At 43.0% G+C, this 26,860-nt stretch overlaps 2 protein-coding genes across 4 annotated transcripts in view; one reads left to right on the plus strand and one right to left on the minus strand.

The window, feature by feature from the left end:
- The window catches only part of C11H22orf15 (chromosome 11 C22orf15 homolog), a 186,327-nt gene extending 177,495 nt beyond the window's left edge, over window positions 1-8,832 (plus strand). For all 3 annotated transcript variants that reach the window (XM_086942741.1, XM_086942743.1, XM_086942742.1), the window contains one exon: window positions 8,320-8,832. In XM_086942741.1, coding sequence (XP_086798867.1) covers window positions 8,320-8,477 — 158 coding nt within the window. In that variant the 3' untranslated portion in view covers window positions 8,478-8,832. The remainder of the gene's footprint in view (window positions 1-8,319) is intronic.
- Window positions 8,833-11,204: 2,372 nt separating this feature from the next.
- Window positions 11,205-24,265, minus strand: CHCHD10 (coiled-coil-helix-coiled-coil-helix domain containing 10). The gene is made up of 4 exons (XM_086942744.1): window positions 24,112-24,265; window positions 18,235-18,457; window positions 13,948-14,101; window positions 11,205-11,647 (listed from the first exon to the last, which is right to left on the minus strand). Exons 1-4 carry the CDS (start codon window positions 24,153-24,155, stop codon window positions 11,628-11,630), a joined length of 441 nt encoding a protein of 146 aa, XP_086798870.1. The 5' UTR covers window positions 24,156-24,265; the 3' UTR covers window positions 11,205-11,627.
- Between the last annotated feature and the right edge of the window lie 2,595 nt (window positions 24,266-26,860).

Below are 26,860 nucleotides of genomic sequence, written 5' to 3' on the forward strand. Positions count from 1 at the left end.
GTGGTCTTGTGTTCATTTTCCTGTGTTCCTGTAGGGAAAAAATGTCACAGTTGTCACTGTGGAGAAGTGTGGCTCACTGGTTAGAGCAGGCAGACCCTGAAGCAGAGGTCAGACCCGGGACCAGGGTTCAATTCCCGACGCGGCAGGGTCTTGAGTTCAAATGTCCATGGACTCGATAATTCTCGCTTCGGTGCCTGACCTAATCATGGGTTCACACTCTGCAACTCTGGGCATTAGGCTTGCTTAATCTCCACAACGGCCCCCCGCGGTGGGATGCCTGGCTTTCACCTTGGGGATGCCCTGTAGGGGCTATCTCACAAGGAAAAGCCAGGACGGGTTCCCAAGGCAAGCGCTTAGAGACCCCTGGGTTATAAGTGCTATATAAATCCAACATACAATACAATACAATACTGACCACCAAGCATTGTTGACCATTTTCGGCAATCCTAAAGCCAAGATGACCCCTTGCTAAAAGTAGGATTATACGATTGTGCAACATCCAGGAAAAGATCAAAATCCTAATGACTACCCTTCACGTGCGCTATCGTGTCAGGGCACTACCTCTAAAGTGCCTGATGCCTATGTTAACTTCATTGTGAAGTCCAGTACCCCTGCTGCCATATCAGTAAAACAAATCATTGCTGACACAAGTATAGACAGGAATGTGCTAATACTCAAAGACATGATTATACACCAGTCGTGGCAAACACATATTTGACCTCTTCATGATGACCTTCAATAACAGAAATTCAAAAATGTGCAAGAACAACTTTCAGTTCCTCCAGAAGGCATCATTTTAAGAGGGTCGAGAATTGTCATACCCAGGTGTCTCAGACAACAAGTATTTGGACTGGACCGTGAGCGACACAGGGGGGTTGATGCTATAAAACTAGCTTTACGAGACAGAACTTTGTTTGCCAGTCTTGATGAAAGAGTTCAAAAAGAGTTAAAGCCTGTGATTTGTGAATTTGTTTATCCTTTAAGACAACCTCATAGCCGTCAAACATGTCTGATCCCTCAAAGCATGCCCTGGAGAAGATTGCAATCAACTTCTTTGGACCCCTTGACAATGGACATCATCTACTAATAATTGCTGATGCATATTCCTATTTTCCTCTGGTGGAAGATCTGTTGTCAGCTACTCATGACAGTCATTGAGAGACTAGAGAATATTTTTGCAAATTTAGGAATTCTGTCCATTGTGAAATAGGGACAATGGCCCGCCTTTCAATAGTCAGGAGTTTAAAGACTTTCTCACTTATCTAAATATAAAACATCAGAAAAGCACACATCTCTGGTCACAGGTGAATGGGGTGGTCCAAAGATTTAAGAGTACCCTCAAGAAGAACGTTCAGCATGCTGCGTTGGAAATGCTTGAACTCAAATCAGTTCTTCAGTCTACACTTCATGCATTCAGGTAAACTCCGCCTTCTACCACAGGTGAAAGCCCTACCACCTTAATGTTTGGGAGAGCCATGTGTAAAGTCCTACAATGGACCAATGAGAGATCTATTGACCTTAATAAACTTCAAACCATTGATTTGTCTCACAGGTGCAAAACAAGGACCTATGCAGACCGATGACGATGTGCTCGGAACATGGTATACCACAGATGACCAAGTGACTGTCATCCTGAAACAGAAACAAAAGTCTGATGCTCCTTATGATGCTGGACCACTGAGAGTTGTGAACAGTAAAGAGGAAATGGTGACTGCTCACCAGCCTGGATAGGTTAACGGAAGATTTGTCGCATTTAAAGCACCTGCCTCGACTTTCACCAACTCCAGATGCCAGGAGTGAGCCTTATTCAGAGTCCAGAAAGCCAAATGACTGTATCGATGTCTGTCTCCAATGCTAGTCACGGGACCTTCTTTGGTATCTCCGCAGATCTGGGCAATTTGGGCGCCAAAACAACTTATTGAGGAGTTGTAATGTGCATATGTATTATTGGTACTTTTTGGTTTAACTAGGGGGGGGAGATGCAGTGTCTTAGTTAGAGATGATGGGCCCCTTTGGTTCCTGACAGACTCTATACAACAGTGACACAAGTGTGTGTAATTGAATTTATGATACAGAATGTTCATTTCAGTTACACGATGATGAATAAAGGTCTGCACACAGGCAGAATTTGTTACTATATGTAACTATCAATGAGGATCCAAGAGCAGAGATGCCTTTGACCCAGTATGTGTTTAAAGTTATTAAAAAAATAATGAAGATCCTATAATCCAGAATTAATGACGCATCAGAAACAGAATGTGGAAGGGACATCAGTGTGCTAACGAAAGTGATTTAGGATTGGCCAGAAGAGCAGAAGTTTAAAAAAAAAAATGGCATGAAATTGATGAGAAAACTATGAAAAATATATATGTAAACTAGCAGCCCGTCCCGACGTTTTCCGGGTATGAATTGCTGCCGGCCAGTAGTATATTGTTTTGTAGGATTTTGTTTTGAGAGCATTTCTTATCTGTGACAGGCCTGTGAAACGCTCCGATTCACAGTGCACTGCTGATGCACTTAAGAGTGCGCGTTCAGTAGTGTGTGAACTAGAGTTTCCCTACTTTATTATTCCTTGCAATATTATATAGTGCGAACTCGACAACATGGCATGAGCACAATTTACATTACAGAAGTGCACATTCATTTGTGGTAGGCACGGGAAGACAAAGCGATTTGCCTGGAATCACAGGATGTTGAGCTGATGCCAAGATTCGAACGTAGCTCTAAAGTTTGCAATTCTAGACCTTGTGGCGGGCGGGAGGTGTTTCTAAAAGTGTATGTTGGTGCTGGCCATCAATGAGAGAGACATGTGCATTTTTCAAATGGGTGGTGAAAAAATAGGAGTATGTTGCTGGAGATCTGGGCCACCAATGCCACCAATGTACTTACCGGGGGAGGGTAAACACCCATTATTCCGTAACTTTCTTTCCGCATACCATCACTCTGCATACTTTCATTACGAAAGTACCATGACTCCGCAAAGCCATTATAACTCATGGCATTACATTTTTTATGCTTTTACCACGCATACATTTACAATGAAGTTTGATGTAAATGCATGAATGGCAAAAGCATGTTTTTTTAATGTTTGGATAAGGTAAGTATGGGTATAGGGGTATATGTTTTGGGGTACTGAGGTATATGTTTTGGGGTGTTTGAGTATTTTAAGGGTTTAGATATAGTTTTGGGTTATGGGGTACACAGGTTTAGGGTTAGGTATGGGTTTTGGGGTTCAGGGGTATTTTAGGGTTCAGGGCTAGGTTTGGGTTTTGGGGTTCAGGGGTATTTTTAGGGTTCAGTGCTAGGTTTGGGTTTTGGGGTACAGGGGTATTTTAAGGGTTCAGGGCTATGTTTGGGTTTGGGGGTACAGGGGTATTTTAAGGGTTCAGGGCTATGTTTGGGTTTTGGGGTACGGGGTACTTTTAGGGTTCAGGGATAGGTTTGGGTTTTGGGGTACGGGGTATTTTAAGGGTTCAGGGCTAGGTTTGGGTTTTGGGGTACAGGGTTATTTTAAGGGTTCAGGGCTAGGTTTGGGTTTTGGGGTACATGGGTATTTTTAGGGTTCAGGGGTAGGTTTGGGTTTTGGGGTACAGAGGTATTTTAAGGGTTCAGGGCTAGTTTTGGATTTTGGGGTACAGGGTTATTTTAGGGCACAGGGGTAGGTTTGGGTTTTGGGGTACAGGGGTATTTTTAGGGTTCAGGGGTAGGTTTGGGTTTTGAGGTACAGGGGTATTTTTAGGGTTCGGGCTAGGTTTGGGTTTTGGGGTACAGGGGTATTTTTAGGGTTTAGGGATAGGTTTGGGTTTTGGGGTACAGGGTATATTTATAGAGTTAAGATGGGTTAATGTTTAGGGTATTTTAAGGAGTAAGGGTGGGTTATGATTATGGGGTGCAGGGGTATTTAAAGGGAGAAGGGTGGGATTAGCACACAATATGAGACATGGCATGAAGGGCGGAACGTACCACACGCCCCCAGCGTTTGTCACGCCCCCAGCACACGCCCATAGCACAACGCAGACACGCCCACAAGGGACTACTTTGCTGGCACGGTTCTTTTACCTTTTAAATGTATATGGTGGGCGTCTGCATAGCCTATGTCCTTCTGCTGCAACTGCCCTTTCCAACGCTGTATTGGGTGTTGTGATTGGTGCTGTGGTTCCTGAGATTACCCGCCTCAAAGGTTTGGGCTCTCTCTTTATTATATTAGTATGGAAGACCAAATGAAAAGTGTGCCAGCAATACAGACCAAGGAAAGAGCCCAGTGATACACCATAATTGTGTTGTAATTTCATTTATATAGGACTTACTTGCTACCCTGGAACCTAAAAAGAGTTTGTGGTGACTAAGTATAGTTAAATATGAAATTAACTTTAACGGTGGATGTGTACGTTTGGTATTTGGATTGAAGAATACAGTAGTGGGATCGAAGGAGGAAGGGTGTGTATATATATATATATATATATATATATATATATATATATATATATATATATATATATATATATATATATAGAGTTTGCTACCGTTGATGAGGTGCTGAAGTGCTTTTCGCAGAGTAGCACGCTACTCCGGAACTCTGGTCTGTTATTTGGATTGAAAAAAGATAGTGGAAGGATTAAAGAGGGAAGGGTTTGCATTTACATAGCGCTTGCCACAGCTGACGAGATGTTGAAGCGCTTTTCGGCCAGTAGCACGCTACTCCAGAACCCAAGAAGGATTAGTGGGGAATTAGTAAAGGGAAATATCCCAATACCATAGGCCTGGTGTATTTATTGTGAACATCGTATGTTAAAATCGATATGCATTTATAGGTGAATTGTTATTATACTATGCTAAAGCCCTTAGGAAGGTAATGGGGAATGTCACAACTGTAGTAGTAGTCAAGGGTTTTGGTGTTGGTTGCCCCCCTCATAAACCACGGGGCTATATTTGAATGGTGATATTCTTTCTTGGGCCCTCTTAGGAGCAGTAGTGTTTTACCTTGCCAACTGTCATTTTGTTGATATTTCAAATGTCATTACTCTAGGATTCATTGTTACCTTGTGAGAAAGGTTACACTCAGTACAGTAGGAGCAGGGCCACTGGAAATATGCGATTGCGTGGCCGCGGCATATTTTGGATAATTATTGATCTGCCACATAATCTATTAACTGCTGCATAAAGCAAACGAAAAAAATAGTTTGCAGCTCAATTCAAATGTTACTAAAAATGCAGCTACGTGTTGCAGCGAAGTATCAAGCCCTTTGCAAAGGTTGACTGGTCACCTTTCTGTTGTTTATTGCTGTACTAATGAGGTGCAACCTTTGCCCAGGCAGTGTTAACAAGTGTAAAGATGACAAAATAATTAACTAATCCTATCATAAAATATGCTGCAATATGCCACATAATTTAGTCAACCCCACTGCATAATTTGGCCCTCCCTTGCCACATAATTCCAGCATCCCAGTGTGCCAAATATGGTTGCAGACCTAGGGTAAGGACATAGGCCTGATCTGTTTATTATGAAAAGCTAGGATAAAGGCAGGAAGCCGGGAATAGCAGATGTTAAACTACAGGGTGACCTGTTAATACTCGGTATTTAGAACCTCAAAAAGGCATTTAATTACATGGAAATCCCACAAATTCTCGAAGTAGGTAGGGGACATGGAGTACATTATCCCCTCGGAGAAACTGTGGGAATAAAAAAATTGGACAGCGAGAACCCTTGCTAGGCCCAATTAGAAAAGCTAGTATTTTAATTTGCGAATTGGAATTGTGTATACATTTGTAATGTTATTACGGTGTGCCCATGTGGAAACGCTGAAGCTCAGTACATTAGGTTTGAGTTGGTTATGATGCCAAGCCCCTGATTAAGGCTGTGGGACTGATTGATTCAATGGGACAAGTTATGTCTGCCACCATAGGTATGATTATGAAACGTTATGATAAAGGCCTGATTTATTTATTGGGGAAAAGCGTTCATGCCAATAGGCCTTTAGTGATGGATTGTTATCACCCCTTGTTACAGGCTCCGACAAATATTTTGTTCCATGACCTTTCACAGATGGCTTTGGTGGTGGTCATCCCTCTGACAAATCCTGGTGGTAGAAGATGTTTACTGTGATAGTCCTCATTGAGCCATTGAAGAGAATTTGTACATTGTTTTACAACTATAGATTTTTACATAGCTGTAATTTTAGAACGGTGTGCTCGATGCTTGTCCCTTCAGGCAGCTGGTGTCAATGATGGCGACAAACCAATGGTAAAGGATATAGTCCTTAGTGCTTTATTGGGAAACATTACAGCAAATGCCAGGGGTTTGATCAATTTAATATGGAACGTTATGACAAAACCAGTTGGCCGTACCGGACTTATTGTGAAAAGCATGTGCTAAAGCCAATAGGCGGTAAAGGGGATATTATTACACTGTGTTGAAACGTGTCAGTAACGATGTTGTTAGGGAGAGGGTGCGGCGTAACGGCCAGAAATGTCGATTTCGGAGCCGGAGATCCAGGTCCAAGTCTCACGGCAGCTCGACACCCTAAGATTCTGGGCAAATCACAATCTCCCCGTGCCTACTGACAGCGCCTAGAGACTCTCACGGGTGATTAGCCGCACTATACAAATCCAAGTATTATTATTATTATTATTGTTGTTGAATGGATTCTCAGAGATCCCCGTGGTGTGGTTTTGGAATGGGGACCCACGTGAACAAACCCGGTGGAGAGAAGATTTGAATTCTGATAATCCTCTTCAGGGATTTTTTATTGTTTCAACAACTATATTGTGCATATTTGTAATTATATATATGCATGCCTGATGGTTGCCGTGTACAGTTTACCTAGTTGGAAAACTTGTCCTCAATACAGGAGGTCTGAGTCGTTTACGGAGACAAGCCAATGATAAAAGCTAGAGTCCTGATTGGTTCATTAGGAAAATTATTTCAGATGCCGGATGACCTGGTTATTATGAAAAGTTCAGATAAAAACAAATGGGTGAGTTATTTACTATGAAACGCATATGTTAAAGCCAATAGGTGAGCATCATGCATTGGCATTGCACAAAGTGCATCCTTGTGTCACCATTTTAGGATGGGCAACACATCGGGTCTAAAAGTGGGGGCGTGCAGGAACTTTAAAACAAAGATCGACTATGTACAAATACCACTGCAAGGCAGCCGCTTCACGCTTCGCCTACTTTCCCTGTTGCAAGCACAGGCGGATCATGCTTAGGAGACAGCAGGTGTTCTTTTAATGTATCTTCTTCCTGCGATATGGATTTGGCCCACGCTATAGCAAACCCGAAAAGCAACAAATCAGTGCCCTGGAGATGAATGAATGACGAGGCAACACTTTACCGACCAGCACTGATTTCAGATTTTTATTGAAGGTTGAGTAAACACGGTAAGCGGTCAGTTGACCCTGGCACACTGGACAGTTCTTGCAATGCAATGCTCTTTGCTCCTTCACACCCTCTCACAGGTACCTGCGAGAGGGTGTGAAGGAGCAATGAAGGGTCAGTTTCAAAAGCTACTCGGGCCCTTGAACCTGCCTGCTTTCAGCCTGAAACTGTGGTCCTTGAATGCAATTGTCTGACACACTGGCAGCAGACAGAAGTCTCAGTGTGTGTAATGCGAGCTTTAGAATGAAGCAGGGACCGACAGCTTGGTTTAGGATTTTGACCAACCTTTGAATTCATTAGAAGTAACCTCAGGCACAACTGAATTAGCCCGGGTGTGGTAGCACCCAGTCCCTTGCTATTTGTTTCCAGTGTGCTGATCCAAGAGCGGGCACTGTAGTGAACATCAGATTAGAGTTACTGTTCATACTGATCAGGACGAGGTATTCCTGCAAACATGGACCCCCTTCCTGCAAAAGACTCCTCCCTGAAACATATCTGTTGCTGCTGTTCGTCCCCTCCCTCATCCATTCCCTCCCCATGCACGCCCCCTCCCCCTTCCTATCACCCCTCCCCTCCAGCAAATGGGGAATTATGTTAAGTCTTACACTGTTATGTTTTCCTTTTTGAAACTTTCAATAAATAGTTTCGAAACAAAAAAAACGTTACTGTTCATAACAAACCCATTTTGTGATGCAGAGGACTGCAAGGAATATACTCTTCAGGATTATATAACTATTTAGGCATAGGGGTCATGCTCCCCGCGCCTGTAATGTGATCCCGGGCAAAACTCACACCTAAAGCCTCTTAGATTCTGACTCGCTCAAGTAGAGGAGACTTAAACCAGTAGTAGTTCACAATAAGAAAAAAACTACATTTACAGTCAATTTTTAAAAGTTTAAATGAAAACTGCGTTTAACATAAACCTTTTCTTTTTCACAGAACGGCTCCAGAAGTTGTCCAACCCTCAGCTTAAAGAGAAGAGTCCAGTGCACAGAAGACCAAGGCCACCCAAGGAAACGCCAGTTGCCTCGCCCACCAAAGCCAAAAGCGTGGCCCACAGCAAAAGAAGCTCTTCCCTCTCCAACAGGTCAACCTAAGAGCGCTTCCCAACCAGCTGTCAAGAGAGAACACCAGCACCTCCACGAGAGGGCGCTCCAGACACATAATCTTGTGCCCAGACCCTCAAACTCCCACTACTGGCCTATGAAGTGTACTTTAACTTCCCCACTAGAAGTATGAAGGCAGACAGTATGAGTCTTCACACCCAAGACCTTTACTACAGAAGAACCAACTTCTGCCCTAGAAAACACATACCTTGGACCACTAAAGACAGATGGCTTAAAAGGACAATACAAATGTTTCAAGAAAAATCAGAATCATTGTTTGCATTTTGGCCCACCAAGAACAGATCACCATACACCAATCAACCAGTACAATGAACATTAGAACTGCTGCAACAAAGAAGTGCACACGACTGGATATATCTTATGGGTTTCTCATACAGCTGGAAGTGGTATTCCTAACTCTGCCCCAATCATAGATGGAGAAAAAACTGGGGAGCATCCAGGAGGGAGCCAGATTTCTGGTGCTACATCAATGGAAGAGCCTCAATTGCCTGTCACCACCACCAAGCCAGATGTTTCATCTATATGATTCCACTCGAGAAGAACTCCAATATACAATATTATAGGAAAACCCAGGAGGACTTTGAACAGGTCTTAAAAAAACAGTACCAAGTGCTTTGTGAGACACCTTGTGTAACACAGTAAGCTAAGTTATCGTACCCCACTGAAATAAGGAACTGCAAATAACAAACTCTGGTACAAAATGCAGTAACATACAAATTCTCACTAAAAGACACGGAAGGATCACATGCAGGATGTAAAAACTGTCCAATACCGATCAAACACAGAAAGGGAGCCAATGGGACGAGCTAAGAGAAGCAGTGATTAACACTTTCTGGTGTACTGTCTCAAATACCAAGCCTTTCCAGACATTTAGCTCCATGCAAAGAAAATAAGGACATCTGATGGTAAAAGAAAAAGAAAACTGCATCATACTAAAGACATGTAAAATATATCATTTTAAAGTGTGAAGGGAGCTGCAAATTATCTTAACACATGCCACCCAATAGACGGATCAAAATAACACACTTAAAAATACCCTACTCTTTCACTGCATTGCGGTATCTTCTTTCTGGAATAGCGTTTTTGACTTTATCCACTCTTTGTGACATCCGACTTAAAAAGGACTTTCCATCCCTAATTCAGGGATTTTTAGGTCCCCAAATCAACTCCCAGAACGATAGACTTCAAGTGGACATACTACTAACTTCGGCTTGTCAGTTGGTATTGGCCAACTGGAAGAACACTGCTGCTACTTCCTTCCGTGCTTGGCTGTACTGGATTACCTACCTAAGAGGGGCAGATCCTATCCATCTCCAGAACTCCAGCTGGAAACCACAAAATAACAACGTCTGGGAGTCGCTTGACAGCTACTTACCTATGTTTATGACGAACAAACAGGAAATGTGATCACAATGTAAATATAAAATATGGCCGTTTCTAGCGCGCCCTTGTACCACCGACGAAGGCGACTGCCGAAACGAGTCTGGTGCGTTTGAGTCGTAATAAATTCTTAGAATCTCCTCCGCGAGTGCTGTGTCTTTCTTCAAACTAAGAGGAGGCGAGAAGCGGAATATTGGCAGGAGCACCCCCCGCATGACAGCACCCATTCAAGAGTGTGTGTGTTTGGTGCAGGAGGAGCGAGGAGATATATATATATATATATAACACTTAAAATGTACATTTTTAAGACGTTCTGTAAATGTGCGAGGAACGTGAAATAGAAGGCCAAAATTCAGTTGGTATCCTCAGATTAATTCTTATGACAGTGCAAGTGCATCAAACAGATTATAATATGGAAAATGGGTTGCCTACATTGAATTTTGAAAAAAAACTTTCTACCTTGCCATAAAATTGGGCATTTGTACGTTTGTATGGATTAAATAAAATGTTATCATTTGTGAATTTTTGTAAGGTTCAAGTGATTAAAACTGCATAGGTCGGTGTCCCTGCCTTCCAGCACATATTAAGTGGGGGTCCACATAAATCAAAGGGTTAAAAAACAAAACACAGTTCTAATCTATCACCACAAGCATACACCAACCCTCACAGCCAAATAAAGGCCACCACATTATGGTCCTCCTCACTCCTGAAAAAGTATTTTCCAACCTCTCCACCAAGGGGTGCGCCCCATTGGAGTATACTGAAAATTCATCTACCCCATGGAGGGCAGGCTTTATCATCAACCCCAGCACAAAGAGTATACTCTGACTACACAAACAAGAAGAATCAATTTACTCCGAACCAATATAATCTATGATCAGGCCCCATGAAAGAACATACTAAAATGACTACATCTTTCCTCCCATTGCTCCCAATTAATCGACACCATCCTCCCTTACACTCCAAATTGCCCCCCCCCCCCCAACACCTCTTCGGGCAGGAATATTATCAAACTTCACCCACTCGAGTTTACTACAGCTTTGTATACTCCATCATCACCAACCACAACAAATATACTCCAACTATATTTCGATATTCCACTAAGGCTATTTTGAGACCCATAGGGAAACAGTCTTCCTCTCCATGTGCACTTGCCTGGAACAGAAGATGAAATAAAATGCTTAAGTCTTAAATCTTTCTGACACAAAAGTGGAACAGAACGGGAGACTTCCTATGTATGCCTTCAAAAGAACCAACCCTTGCCCGGAGTCCAGCAATGTACACACGCAAACACATGTAAAGGAAGAAAGTTAGAAATATGGGTTAAAATAAAGTTTAATATATTACATTTTCCTTTGTTTCACGTCAGGCGCAAGTGACAAGTCTCATAACACCCGCTCTAAGATAGCGCATGGCAGTACTTAACTTTTGTAGTTTCAAACTTAAGAAAGGAAGAGGCGGGAGAGGCTTGTGCATAGAATTCAGTCCTACGGGACTTGTAAAGTGCTTGGCTGTTGGTGCGGTGACTGGTCCATGCTTGTTGGAATACACAGTTACGGATCAAGACTCGTTCAGGTGCAGGCCTCAATTGCCCTGAGCTAAACCTCAGCCATGAGCCTGTGGTAGACGCATGGCACTGGAGGGTCCTCCAGGGTGGTCATTGGGTGTCCTGGTGCTGGTTCCTAGCAGTCACTTGCTGCGCTCCAGATAATTTAAACCTGGTTCCTCAGCTGAACTGATTTATATCAACGCTGCGATACCTGCGGGTAAAAAAAAAACAGAATAAATAAATACAAATAGGAATTGCCTATATCAGGTGGCAAGAATGAACTTTTACTATCACAATGTGACTGAGGCATACCAGGTGGCCAGGCAGGGTAGTAGGTGGGTATGGGCCCCTGCGGGGTTGATGGAGAGTTGAAGGAAATGTCTGAACGAAACACAATCCCCTGGGAGAATCAGAAAGGGGAATGGACGGGGTGCTCAGTACAACTTTCTCTGGAAGAAACACATCCATTACCAAGCACTATAACCCATCCAACTAACCCTGGGATGGGAAGCTCTGCATTTCGACCTGTCCAGCATGTCCGTAAAACCCATGAGCTGAAATATTTTAATAGACGCCCAGGACTTGCATGCGCTGCACATTGTTCCTAGCTCAGGAGCCATGCAGGACGGCTGTAGCGGGAGTGAAGAACAGCACCTTTTCTTCAAACAGTCACCATTCCATGAGGTCAAGATGGAGAGCGTAAGAATGATAGTCCGTGCATACACCAGCAACAGAAACCGGGAACATCTGCCCACGGTAACAACTCCCAAGATGGATACTTCTAAAGCACAGACTGAAAGTCGTCTAAGAAATGCTCATAGTCACGTTATATCCAATGAATGGAGCACATTTGAGAGTGAGCAGCACAACGGTCCCTTTAGACCAAAAAGCAAGGCTCAGAGAAAGTCAAATGACCTTAGCATGCAAGCAGTGCACTAATGGCCAATAAGGAAATATCAAGTGAAGCAATATATCACCACTGGATCGCAGAAAACAGAAAGAGGTAGGGATAGGGACAATAATGGAAGGGGGAAATCACACAAAAACAGAACAAAACCACGAACCAGCACCAGCAGTGGTGCCATACCACATTCCTTGACTACTGTCAATTCCCATTCTAGATTATCCAGGACAGTTTTAGCACATGCAGGAATGCTGTATGCAATGCCAGGCTGGCATGGTCTATGCAGACACACAAGGTATGACTGAAGTCTTCCAACCACCTCTTGTGGTATACACATATTACAAAGTGAATAGTTTGATAGCTAATTCGTTTAAAACAAAAATTGTGACATTTGGACAGTCTAAACAATAAAAAATGTGGACTTTAGGAAAAAACCCAATCGAGGTAGTGGACCAATAAAGGTCAGTAAAAAATGTAAATTTACAACTATTACAAAATCAATCGCGAGATTCATGAAAAAGTTTCGAGGGAATGCAATTATTCCATCACTTAAAGCTTTAAAAATGATTCCGTTTTTATAATACGCATCTCCTGCTATGAACAAGAAAGTCATCTTCGAGCTTAAAAAATGTTTTATGAAATGTGTACGCACCATATTCCATCTACGACAGGCTATGCCACACTGTATGATACGGTGGAATTTGGTTTAACATCTCTGGAAATGTTGCATAAGAATAGTTGTGTTAACTATATTATTGACTGTGCTAAGGCCGACTCATGCACACTGAAACATCTAATAATGGAATAACTCCAGAGTAAAAAAGTAAGAGCTGCAACTATCTAGTATAATGATGGAAATAGGCTCCTATGATCTGCCTGATATACAGGCGAGATGGGGTGAATGACCAGGGATGTGCAGAATTTTTTTATACGTAAAACACTAAAGTTAAAAACAGTGGAATTTACATCTTCTACAAGCTGGAAATATAAACATACAGGCTTAATAATTGATACATATACCTTGCAGGCTCAAGAATACTTGGGATGGAATCTGACCAATTATATTAAATGAAAATACCTAAGGTTTAGACAATTTTACATTCCAATAGTGGAAGGGACTTGGAATGAGGCTCTTAAAGATACATAGATAAGTCAGCTTTATGGAATCGGCAAGGAAACTCTTAAGCACTTAATATGCATTTGCCCGAGGTGGTTGCCTATACGGAGGACATATTTACGCCCTGCGTTTAGTAATGCCAACAAAAGAACAACTACAGAGGCTGTTCGCTATTGCTTTAGGCTCATAGGGGAAAGTGCAATTAGAAGGATAGTTCAGTTTTTAGAACATGCCTATAAAACATTGAATGTTTAGATGGCTTTTAATATATGGAAATGTATTTAGATGCAAAAACAGGTATCATGATCTATGAATGTTTTATAGGATACCACGCATGGAAAATATGTCACCTTTTACTCTATTTTAATGCCTACTTTTTCTCTATTATTGTAGTCAAATGATTAATACAATAAAGTATTTTTTCTTACTAAAAAAAAAGAAAAAAAACACTTATGAGACAACCAGGTGCACAGCTGGCGCGGATACCCACCGTTGCTGCTCTTGCACTGTTTCAGCACCTCGCTGAAACCTTCGCAGAGTGACAGATCACTCTGGGTGGTGGCGCAGTTCAGAAACTCTCTCAACTCATAGTGGCACGGTCCAGATTGAGATTGATTCTGGTAAGTCTGCTGCTTTTGGGGTTCCTATAAAAGCAAGGAAAGAAAAGGGCACAGAAATGTAGTTATAAGTTAAAAAACAATCAGAACGAAACAGGTGCTGAAAGAAGTCACTCAATACGTTCCACACACATCTTTTACTATTGCCAGGGACACTAGAGTTATGAGATTCTGAGGCGGCTTCTTTTTTCTGCATAATTTAGGATTTTCCGCATTTGCCACATTATCTGTCCTCTGCTGAATAATGAGCATTTTATAACAAGAAATTATGTTTCTAGCTCAAACTGATCTAAAGATACTAACAAGCACTGGTATAGCCAATCGGTCGCGCGTTTTTGGATATTATATTATAAGTGTGCATCCATGCAGCACATTATCCTGGGTGCTGCGCCGCCAGGGATTGAAGAGCTAGAGAGTGAGTGAGAGTGTGTGTGTCCTATGCCTGAACGCACTAAAAGTGCCCTATGATCAATACATAGTTTACAGTCTGTGCTTGGCTGCACTGAGCTCACGATACACTATTTACAGGGCGTGTTTTGTGTATGTGGTAAGCATATGATACCAGTTGTGCAGGAGCAATTATCCCTACGGCTGCACCAAACTCAAAATGCATATTATCATCATAAAAAGAGAGCTACCGATTGGCTTTGTTAGTGCCCAGGCTCCGAGTGTAAACGTGCCTCTTGGTTATGATAGTGTAAAGTGGTTGGGGTATCAGAAATGGATCGGAAACGAGTGGGGGGGGGGGCGAAAGGGGGAGCACCGCGTGTGGCAGAAAGCAACATTGGGGGCAGCAAAGAAGCACGCATGAATGGACATGACAAGATCGAGGACAGTGCGCCCAGACAGTAGAAGTGTACTGCCTGCATTCCTGTAGGTGCAGGCTCAGGCACTGAGGTGGGGGAGCTCCCTCTAAAAATCAAACGCAGACGTTGATATTCAAAGGCTGCTTATTAGATTTCCCGAAGCACTGCCATTTGATAGAGGGCAGTGACTGAACTGCAGATTGTGTCATGCAAGGGAAGGGAATCTTAAGGGGGAGGCAAGCCTTGTCCTTCTTGAGCAAGCTTTCTGATTGACTGTTGACAAGTAAGGGCTGAAACCTCCCCCCTCCTGGACCACTGCTGTGGGTGTTGCAGGTCGGAGCCTGCCCTGCTGTGAAGGGCCTCGTTACACAAAGGCTGAGTCTGGAGTAAAACCTGGTAAGGACATTTGGAATAACATAAATGTCTTTAATTTCAATTTACGACAGGCCATGTGTAATGTTTATATTTTAAACAAACCAGAGGAAGCACTCATCCAGCGTACATGAGGTCTAACAGCACGAGACCGGTGCCTACCGGCCCTGGCCAGCTAGTGCAGGAGAATGTGAGGAAATGTTTAAAAGATTCCGCCTAAACGTAACCAAATTTCTCAGAACCTTTGAATTATAAACATACTGGTATTTTTCAATCCTTATAGTCGAAATTTCAAACAAGTCAATCACGCAGGGATGTCGCAGGCCACTCCTGGGTTACTTTCAGCTGGGTGGGCAGCCTAGTAAAGGACGGCAGCCTGTGGATAAGAGGGTAACTTGATGCCAGATAGGTCATTAGATAATTATGTCCTGAAGCAGACAGGGTAACATCAAATGCCACTGGGCTGTGGGAACAACTGAATACGTAGCTAAATTAACATGATGTCACACGGTCACTGGCCCAATCATTGCTTGCACAATTATATAAGCATCAAACAGTCAGTTTTTGGGATTAAGGAAACCCTTATTTTGTTTGTTGAGGGGTGTCTTTTTTTTACTATACGGGTGCAAGGTGGGTATCAGAGGAGTGAATGGGAAACGAGAGGGGGAGCGGAAGGGGAAGTATTGCACGGAAGTGGGGGAGAAGCACACGAAGTAAATAACACAGAGAGCACACTGGTGCATAGGGGGAGACAAGAACACAGAACCCATGGCAGAGGAGCGTACATGAGTGAGAAGTCCTCTGTAAACTAGTCTCACCTTCAGCGTTGAAGTGCCGTACTGTGGAATGAGCCTGTTTGTTATCCTAAGCTACTGCACGGCTGCAGGAGCTGGTATCCGGCACTTCAGGACACTCCAGCTAGCATATCCACTCGCTACTGACTATTGCTGCTGCTGGCGCGGGCGCAGCAGCGGAGTCGCAAACGAACAAGGGACGGGTGGAAACAGGGAGGCCATTTTAAAGGGGCATATTACGTTACCACAGAACTTTACATATTCTTAAAGCTCAAAAGTAAGAAAGAAAGAAAGAGGATAGCGCTCGCCTACCTCCTCCACCACCCCCCAATCCCGGTATGTTTAAATTTGAGTGGCACCCTAGCTCAAGAGGCTAACCTCTGAAGTGAGAGCGTTCGGTGTCGTCAAGCGTAGAAGGCGCAGGCATCTTGAGCATGTCAGTTCCCTAAAATCCTGTTCTAAAAGGGCCAGAAATGGCTGCCATAATTCACTAAACCCGGAGCCTTTTCCTGCTATGGTGAGCGAGATCTTTTCCATGCCTAGTATATGCCACAGTTGATGAAGCCACCCGGAAAGTGTTGGAACACAGGTTGTTTTCCAATGTGCGAGGATGTTTTGTATGGCCGTGCCCAGCGCGAGCGCGATCTGCTTTCCTTGCCTGGATTTCAACGGGTAGGTGAGCGGGTTAGGGACCCCTAGAAGCACATACTCCGGGAGCTGAAGAAGTCCCGTATCTAGGTACTTGTCGATTGCGTTAAGGACTTGAGTCCAATAGGGGGTCAAGAGTTAACAATCCCATAACAGAGGGACACATGTACCCACCTTCCCACATCCTCTCCAGCAATCTGGGCTACGCGTGCTATCAAAATGGTGCAGACGCTTGGAGGTATCATACCAATGATACGCTAGTTTAGTGTAGGTTTCAAAATTTTTTTTTTAAGAAAATCCGTTTCTACATGAGATATTCATGCTATTCAAACTGACAATCCACCCTGGGCGATCTGTGTATTTACCATCAAGCCACAGTGTTGTAAATATAAACACAGGGAACAACCTATGACTTTGATGACTAATCACCCAAATCCCCTCCAGCAGCTCGTCTCACCCATGGCGAATTCATGGAACCAGGCAACTCAGTTCCTCACATGACCCCCCAATGGCGATTGGCGAGCTATGTCAAAACGGATTTTCTCAAACGTCGCAAGATGACACAGGGACGATTGGTAAACATGTGAGCGTGAATTTGCGCTTGCCGGACCATGACTATACTGTAGACTGATTTCAGTAAAACCCCATGGCTGTGTGATTGTGTCTAGTATTGCAACACCCTCTTGATGGCGATTTATGAAACTTGTGCTCTTTACAGTTTGTTGTCTGCACTGTGTCTGGCTCTTGCCCTATGCGTCGTGCTACAGTGATAGCACCACACCCAAACCGCCCCAGACGGAAGGAACACAAGAATCCTGGGCAGGATATGCAGTCGAGGAGCGGGTGATTCGAAGTGAGCGTTGTGGGGGATGAGAACTTTCTAAAAACGCACGCTGGGCTTGGGCTGCGCTGAAAGCAACAAAAAAAGAAGTGCGCCTACAGAAAGAGAAATACAACTTTAAAAGAAGAAACATGAGCGATCAAATTAATTCCTTTGCAAACAAACATAAAAGTTCCACAAACACCAGTGGAAGGACACCGTACTTGGCTGATGCTCTAGAGGAGGGATAAACACTAAAAGAGGCATGGGATAAACAAATAGAAGGCAAGATTACAAGAGTGACAATGGAACCAGTTAATCACAAGCCTATGAGTGGGTTTGAAGCTCAAATATTGAACAGAGCATGTCACAAAGACAGCGCATGCGCTCTGCCTAGGCTTGACCTAAAAACATTGAGACACGTTTTTACACGCATTAGAAAACCCCTGACAGATTTGAATTGCCCATTTTTCAGTTGCTTATTTCTATATTTGATAGTTAAACTAGTACTAACTAGGTGAAATCTTTGCCATATGTAATTATAGTAAAATAATTAATACGATCAAAAACTGAGCCGCACAATTTTTCTTTTCTTGCCACATAATTTGGTGCCCCGCTGTCTCATAATGCCAGGGGATCTGGCTACAGTTTGAGCAGGTGCTCAAGGTATGAAAAAAATAAATAAATAAATCAGCTATCGGAATCATTGAGAGAACGTACCTGTGCCGTCACTGCTGGCTTGGCTTGTTCAGAGCTGCTTCCTCCACTAAAAGCACCAGTCAGAGCTCCACCAAGTACATGCCCCACTGCTGATCCCACAGCCACCCCTGCAGCAGTGGTGGCCATCTGCGCCATCAGCCCCGGCTGCTGTGGTGCAGCTGGGGCTGCAGCGACTGCCGAGGGTGGAGGATGAGCCACAGATGGGGCAGAGGGTGGTGCATGGCTGGAAAAGAAACACAATATTCAGTCCAAAAACCACAACAAGATAAACTTTATGATATATGGAGAAGTGTTCTGGATTAAATGCTACTATATACACACACCAACATTCTTTAAAATGTCACAAAGGAAACACATCAGACAGCAGTCAACCTCACGGCCTTCTTTGCTCACCATTATAAAAGAACTAGAATTTTGCCTCTGTAAGAGACCAAATATTTTGCTGATCTGACACTTTAAGGCATTGATGGGTAAAGAGGACAGATCAGGACCTGTGATTAGAGAATGTGATTAAACCTCTGCTCTGCATCTCAACTCCTCTGAAAGTCCTTACCACACTCCATACCAGAAAGCAGAGTTCTGCCTCTCCCACAAACTATGCAATCACTACACCTCATTTGGGACCAGATATCCCAGAAAATCCCCCTCTCCACAATTTACAAGGGAAATCTTATGCAGCTGCACAGTGCTTGATACTAGTCATTGGACCCTAGTACGACAACACCTCATTGACCAACAACTAACTACTATTACCAGCACTACTTTATCACTAGCATTACATCTGACCGCTAAATCATGCAGAGGACGCTTCAGCCCTCAAAGAGTTGGAAGGACCGCAATATCAATGTCTCCAACATGCCATGCAGCTAGCATTAACACCTCAGCTTAAGTGAATGGGGCAGTGAAACATATAGATCATTTTCATCCTACCCGTCAAAAGAATACGACTACCTTTTGCGGTGGTACTGAGTGCTGGACATAAGCTACTGTGGACCAGAGCAGATTAGCTTGCGATTACATAAAGATAATTAGAACAACGAATGCCTTCAGCTAATCTGATTTATAGTGTACTATTCTTGGCCAGTCGTATGGTACACCCTTAAGTGACCAGAACTTTGGGGCTTATTTAGAGTTTGGCGGACAGGATACTCCATTAAAAACACGGTGGAGGTGCAGACCACCGTATTACAAGTGCAGTCCAGCTCATGACGCTTGCAACAAGGCGGACAGAATATTAGGCTTTTTAATGATGGAGTATCCCGTCCACCAAACTAAATCAGGCCCTGTGCTCCTCCCTTCAGTTTAAGTGTATTTTAAAGGCGACTGTAAATCAGGGTCCGACTGTAACAGAGAGTGGACATGTTAACATTATACCATTTAAACGGGTATGTAATCACAGAAATTGATAGACTGGGTAAGGAATTCACAGTGAGAACCTTTAACATGAATCCTTCCATTATATCTACTAATGTGATCTGCTTTAACTTTCAGGATGTGCGCTTGTCTTTAAGATCTTCCAAAGTAGCAAAGAAAATGTGTTAATAAGGGATTTAAAAAAAATCTTTCTAGTCATTTTTCTAATTTCATATACTGCATTTAAATAGCAGAAAACATTACAAATGAAATCAAATGTACAGGTTCTGCTTGGTAGCTTTGAATACTGTGTGTGCTAAAGGACAAAATTCAGTGGTGTGCACCAACTGAATTTTTTTTACATAAGACCACTAGGTTTTAGAAATAAAACAGACAAGCAATTTATTAAACTGTAGATGAAAGTTATAGTTTCTTGAATCCAACATTGATATTAGTCATCTCATAATCCTGCCACAAATAGTCGGTATATGAGATCTCACTACGCATCGCTATACCAGCCACCAAGGTCTGGGATCTGTCCCCAGCCACAAGAGCTGCTCCCAGGCCCTAAAAGTGAGCACTGCCAATGAAGGTTTTACTAGTCAACAATTACACATATCATTTAACTAGTCATCCATTACTTGTATATACTGGAAAATATATAAAAGACCAGCAAAATGCTGGTGTACATTGATTTATTAGCCACAGAAAACTGGAAGGAGTTGGTTCCACTAGCCTGCAACCACCCTGCCCTGAAAGCCCCTCATTGTGTCGGACTTCAGAAGTTAAGCAGGGTCAGGCCTGGTTAGTCCCTTACTTTACTCTTAATATGCGCAATAAAAGGTTATAACAACAGTATAGAAGACAGGCTCTTTAATTGGGACTCTCAATTAGAATAAAAGTGCATTTGAGTACCGGTCTAGCACTGTTCCATAACTGAAATCCAACTCAATTGCACCAAGTTCGAAGCAGAACACAGTTCAAATGCCTGTGTCTTCTAAACAGAACCTTTCACATCAATAAGCCCCTACTACTGGGGATAAGATTGAGAAAAATATTTGTTGTGCATCTTGACAATCGCGTCCAATGTCTTAGCACTGGGACTCTATTGCTACAAATGGGGGGAGAGTCTCAAAGACCGCCATCCTTGTACACTCACAAACAGGAGACAATTACTTAATTTCTGGTGAAGAAACTATACTTATTATGGTCCCATAACTTCCAAAATGATACTCAAGAACTCAACAGTGTCATGGGACCACATTCAGGTTGATAGCACACTTTAGGAGAGACCATTAAATTGTTCTTAAACATAGGGTCCTGCATAGATCCAGAGAGGTCAGATCAATTCAGGATGATCAGCATACTTAAATATGGTATATTTGTAAATCAACATGGAACTCAATTACACAATCAGCAGATAGCTTGAAAACAACAGCATGAATTCAACAGCATGAATTCGGAACTTCTGGAGCTATACTGGAAACCAATATTCTAGAGGATTATATAGCTGACAGTGCATTTTTCCACAGTATAAGTCAACACTGTATACACATAGACTGTGTCCCTTATAAATAACACTGCAGTGCAAACCTCCATTTCCACAAAAAAAGTACAGCCTGCGTTTTCAGACACACAAAAAGGTGAGTTAATCACAATAAGCAACATAGTTCATAACAACAAAAACTTTGGAAAGCTATTGGCATGCCCTAAATCTCTCCTTTTCAGGTCACTAAACCTAAACTTTTATACCTTAACAGGCTCCTTCAAACTTAAGTCGTCAGAAAAGATGCAATGCAAGTTTCCAGTTATGTAGCCAAGCTAGTTATCAAGGTGGCACTTTTACACTCAGAAGTCGCACTGACGTAAACTAGACTGTTGAATTATTTTCTCCACATGAGTAGATCAAGAGAAGGGCGTTTATTCAGCGACAGATCCTCCAGCACAAACGGAGCAAGTGAAGAACACCAACATTCCAAGGTGAGCTTCACACCAAGATTCTACTGGGGTGGAACGTACTACTAGGGGTAGAGGAGGACGGGTAAAGAAACGGAGAGAGAAGGAAGGAGTGAACCAAGTAAGGGAGATAGGTACAGGCACGAGGGAAATCACTGGTTACAACATAAACACCGCCATATCAGTTGAGCGACAGCTTGAACGAAAACTATGCACTATATCTTGTTTGTTACAAGGCCAATTCAGAGGATTACCCTTTTCAAATCAAGCAGAAGCATTTTTTTTATGCTTGCAAAAAAAAATATATATATATTACAAAAATTGTACACAGAGTAAGATTACTGTAAAAATATTAGAAAATATTTTCATCATAAGGACCAAGCGATTATTAAATGCGTGACAGCTTTTATTCACCAAATATGCAATGATTTCTGGTGCTCTACGGGCACTGATGTACAGTTTGAGAGTTCAAATCTGCAGAGCTGATTTGTGCCGGATACTCAGAAAGTGGCTCATGGTACATATGGTTTCATTGTGCAACTAAAAAGGCATAACAGTACAATCATTCTGCTTAAATACTGAATTAAATCTGGGGAGTGGGCGAAGAAAGATCACCAGAAGAAACATGCAATGAGATTAAATACAGTGCATAAACGAATTCTCCTAATGAACAATAGGTCTATCATGGGTGCCTACAGTAATATTATTTCACTCTTGGAGAATTGCCTTAGAAATGGTAAATGCTACATGGGCACAGGTCACTTATTCTAGAAGTCCTTGTCTGGAATAGGAGCACAGAGCAACTGAACATACATTATATGCAATGAACATCTGTGAGGAGGCAACACATTTTCAGAGTTTTTCTCTTTTCATGACGGGCCACTTTGGGCTTTAAGGTGACTTATCAAAGGGTTGCTCTTGAACACCCAGGACCAGATTCACAAAGGTACTTATGTGTAAATAAGTTACAAGTGTGGAATCTCCACACTCGGGACGGAACCTATGCAGGGGCCCCCAGTGTGCGGGACTGCGGGTGCACTGTGCTTGGACCAGGAAATCTCCACAATGTTCGCTCCAAAGCCCTCTAGTTAAAATATACATGCATTTCCATGGGTAGAATTCATTAGCATAGCACATCTATGAGGAAATACCATAGCTGATCCACCACAGGTGCAGAAAACCCTTAGGGCACACAGACACAGCCTCACTAAGGCCCTGATTTTGATGTTTTTCAGAGGCTTTCTGACCGACATCTTCGGTTTCAATTCCAACCACCGTATTATGAATACGGCAGTCATACGGAAGTCAGAATTGAAACTGGCTGGTCATTACAACTGGCTTCCAAGGGGCTCAAGGAGCCTGTCGGCAAATCTGAACAGGCACATAATCCCTTAAAGTCAGCGTTTCCGTCATCAGGATTACAATATTGGTCTCCCACAGGCTTTTGATGTCAGGCTTTCAGACATGAAAAGCCTGTCGGAAAGCGACTTTGGGGGCCCCTAGCAGGGCCACCATGCAACAGCGGCCTCCGGTTGGGGGCCTGGGAGGCACACCTGGTGCCCTCTGTCAATCCCTGCACCGAGAGGCTGGCACTGTGAGGCGCCTGTCAGGCAGTGCGGCTGGTTTCCGACTGCAGCACAAGCTCTTATAGAGAAATGGGAATGTGTGACTGCACCATGTGCGGTCGCATCTTAATACTGTGGTCGGTCCTGATTCTGGAACGACATTGTAATAAGCCCTTTAATCTCACATGCTCTTCTTTTTCCTCATCTTTCCACATATCATACTATATCCAATTCGTCCATTACGAAAGGTGAAAACTGCAAAAACATACCTCTAAAGAATCAGCCAGAGATTAAAAAAATGGATTGCTACATAAATTACATGCAAAAAACCCCACCGGCAACATTCCCACAGAACGGTTTTTAAGATTAAAGCTTTGTGAGGAGAGGAAGGGCAAAGCAGAAATAGGATGCACAGTTTCTCCCCTATATAACAGGTTTTACATACCATACCTTATACTGAGTGCAAACGCGAGGACGATACTAAGCGCTGACAAACTGCACCCTGGTGAACTCGTGCTAGTTTTCACATTGATAATATATTAATCCTGGATGAGAGGGCTCAAAACCAGTTTAATTACTTTTTTTTAAAAAAGGCACATTAGAAACTCGGGATTATTAAAAAAAAAACTGGAAGCCAGACTTAGATTTCAAACTACCGACCTATATCTAACTTGCCAAGAAAATAGATTTTTAAGTACATGCTGGGATTTTTAGCCCCGCGTTTTTAACGAGATTAAGAAAACTAAATGTCACAGAAGGCAGAGGTAAACCCTGGAATGGCTGAGGTCGTTACCCACGGAATTGAGAAATGCAAAACCTCTGCACCCAAGACATAGAGATTACCCTTCCATAAAAACACGTATTCCATGTCCTAACTAATATTGCCATGTGTCCTCTACCTAAAAATAAAAGGGCATCATACTCCCCCGCCCCCTTCTCGCGCAGGTATAAATTCACTTGGAAGTACAGTGAAGCTTCGTCCCAGACACTGCCTGTCCCGTACCTGTGGGCAGGACGGGAGGACACACTGCGGCTTCCCCGGGGCATGGCTGCTTCCAGTCCTGGGCGTCTCGCGGCTTTGATCGAGAGTCCTGACCTGTCCTCGCTCTAGAAGGACGCGAGGGCGGCGCAGCGATTATGACGTCACACCTGTCAAAGACTTTCAGCCCTAGTTTACACGAATGGGTACAACTGCGCATGCGTCTATCCCTCCGGCGCACATTTATTTTGTGACGTATCTGTGTTGGCAGTCCCGTTAAATCCGGTCCTTCTGGAATAATCTGGCAATCCTGTCCTGGAATAATCTGGCGATTGAAAGAAAGAAACATTGGCAATGCAATTGGGCTCGCATTTGCGACACTTTGAGCTATTGGCCTTGTAAATGTATTTTTTATTTATGTGTTTTGGAGTTGCGGGGATGTATGTGGTGTGTACTGTGATAATGTGGTATGGTGTGCAGTGGAATTATGTGGATAGTAATTATGCGGTATTTCGTGTATTGGAACTATGTGGCATGGGATTGTGTGTTATGAAGAGTAATTATGTGGTATAGTATTTTGTGTTGTGCAGTGTTATGTAGTAAAGTTTAATTATGTGGTGGGTTGTTGAATTTTGTAGTGTGATTTGGAATTGTATGGTGTTGATTGTATGTATGTGGTGCATGGACATCCGCAAAGGGGGGCAAGGAGGGGCGCTTGCACCCCCCACCCCCCTGAGCGCCCATCCTTAACCCCCCCTGCGGACTCCGATGCTTTTACGGACGCCTATTGTCCTTAATTCTGGGCACTGCAGGGAGCAGAGATGTTCCCTGCCAGAGCCCTCAACTCCCTGATGGGGCACCTCGCACTCCTCCTCGTAGCCCCTCCCGCCCATTGTCATTCTGTCTGTGGCTGATTAGCACATACAAAATGACAATGACCAGTTTGAGCTGCTAAAGCATACTTCCCACCCTGGAACCTCTAATGCGCCTTAGCTTAAAATAACTGAGGAGCCCAGCGGAAGGTTAAGGTCAAAGTTTAAGCTTAAATATGACACAAATGGTAGGAGAAGCAGAAGAGCACTTCAGGGTTTAAAGAAGTCTCTTCTTGCAGTTGGGAGCACAGTGAAGGCAGTGGGGGTACCCTGGGGGGTTTCCGTCCTGGAAAAGATGCAAGTAAGGGATTTGAGCAGTTGAAAGCATAATCTCGCCCTTCTCTCATAAGAAGACATGTATCTTCTAACAAATGTACCTGCTTGTGTTCTGTAAATTGTGAGGTCTTGTTACTCTCCGGTGCCATTCCATTTTATAGTGTGAAAGGAAACTGGTAAATAAATGTAAATCAATCTGTTGTTTCAATTGTCTGTAATGAACGAGAGAGATAGAGAAATGTTTGTGGAATTCTGTCTGTATACAAGAATAAACTCAAACAGCTCCAATAAAAATACAAGGGCTATTTAGAAAAATACCAGACTGACTGCAGGTAGCAATAGAAAAGATTTAATTGTGCCAGTAAAGGTGAACAGTAGGGGATGTGAAAGAACAGTAGTGTGTGCATGTGTGCGCTGTCCTTAGGGTTCCCACCCTTCACACCACCAATTATGAAAGATAGATCAGTGAAAGGGTGGATGATGGGCGAATGAATGGGTGGATGGATGAGAGAAATGATGGATGGATTGATTAATTAATAAGTGAAAAGGTGAATGAATAGATGGATGGATGGGTGGAAGAGTGTATGGATAAGTGAAAGGGTGGCTTGGGTGAAAAGGTAAAAAGTTGGATGGATGAGTGAATGGAATTCATGAATGGAAGAGTGGGTGGATGAGTGAGAGGATAGATTGGGCGAAAGGGTGGATGGATGATGGATGAGTGAAAGGATGGATTGGGTGAAAGGGTGGATAGTTTATGTGCGGATAAGTGAAAGGGTGGATGAATGGGTGAAAGGGTACGTGATTGGATGGAGGAGTGGATGGATGGGTGGAAGATGCGATGGATGAGTGAAAGGATGGCTTGGGTGAAAGGGTAAATGGTTGGATGGATGAGTGAATGGATGGATTGGTGGAAGAGTGTATGGATGAGTGAAAGGATGGATTTGGTAAACAAGTGGATGACTGATGGATGGATTGGGTGAAAAGGTGGATGGAGGGATTGATGAGTGAAATGATGGATGGAAGAATAGATGTTGCATAGGTTTTCAAATGGTTGAAAAGGTTTGGATATGGATGGGAACACAGATTGAAGGACAGAGTGAATGGTGAAAGACTGAATGGTGGATGAAAAAATCAATAGATAACAGAACGCACATTTAAAATGGTGGATGTCAGGGGTTTGATGGAAGGATGAATGGCTAGATCCTTGGACAAGATAGCTCTTCCGGGTAGTGTTGTGATGACTTACTTTGCTTTCTTGGTGCCATAAGAGCTTTAGTTCAAAGTGGGAGGTATTTCAATTTTCTGGCTACTCCCTTGTCAATGTATTAATATTCTATATTTGCTGTGTGCTTATGTGTGTGATCCATACATTATGCATACAACATTTTGAGTGACACACAACTGCTACTTGAATGTTACACTAGTAATTGTAAATGTTTGCATGCTTTGTTTTAGGTGTAAGGTTTTAGGGAGAGCCTCGTAGTGCCATAAGCTGTGCTTGAGATGTATATTGTGTTTGTAACAATAGGCAAGGTGTGAAGAAAAAACTATGTAATAGTTTATTGACAGTGCCTTCTTCAAGAAAGCTGCAGGGAAAAGCACCTTTGTGACTACTGTCAGCTAGT

Source organism: Lissotriton vulgaris, chromosome 11 (assembly GCF_964263255.1).
Source record: "Lissotriton vulgaris chromosome 11, aLisVul1.2, whole genome shotgun sequence".
Lineage (NCBI taxonomy): Eukaryota > Metazoa > Chordata > Amphibia > Caudata > Salamandridae > Lissotriton > Lissotriton vulgaris.

Bases quoted from the DNA above. Each gene is read 5' to 3' on its own strand.
- CHCHD10 (XM_086942744.1), bottom strand. From the start codon at position 24,155: ATGCCCCGGGGAAGCCGCAGTGTGTCCTCCCGTCCTGCCCACAG. The intron at 18,458-24,111 runs GTACGGGACAGG...TTTCTTTTCCAG, and splicing joins TCCTCCCGTCCTGCCCACAG to CCATGCACCACCCTCTGCCC. The intron at 14,102-18,234 runs GTACGTTCTCTC...TTGCTTTTATAG, and splicing joins AGCCAGCAGTGACGGCACAG to GAACCCCAAAAGCAGCAGAC.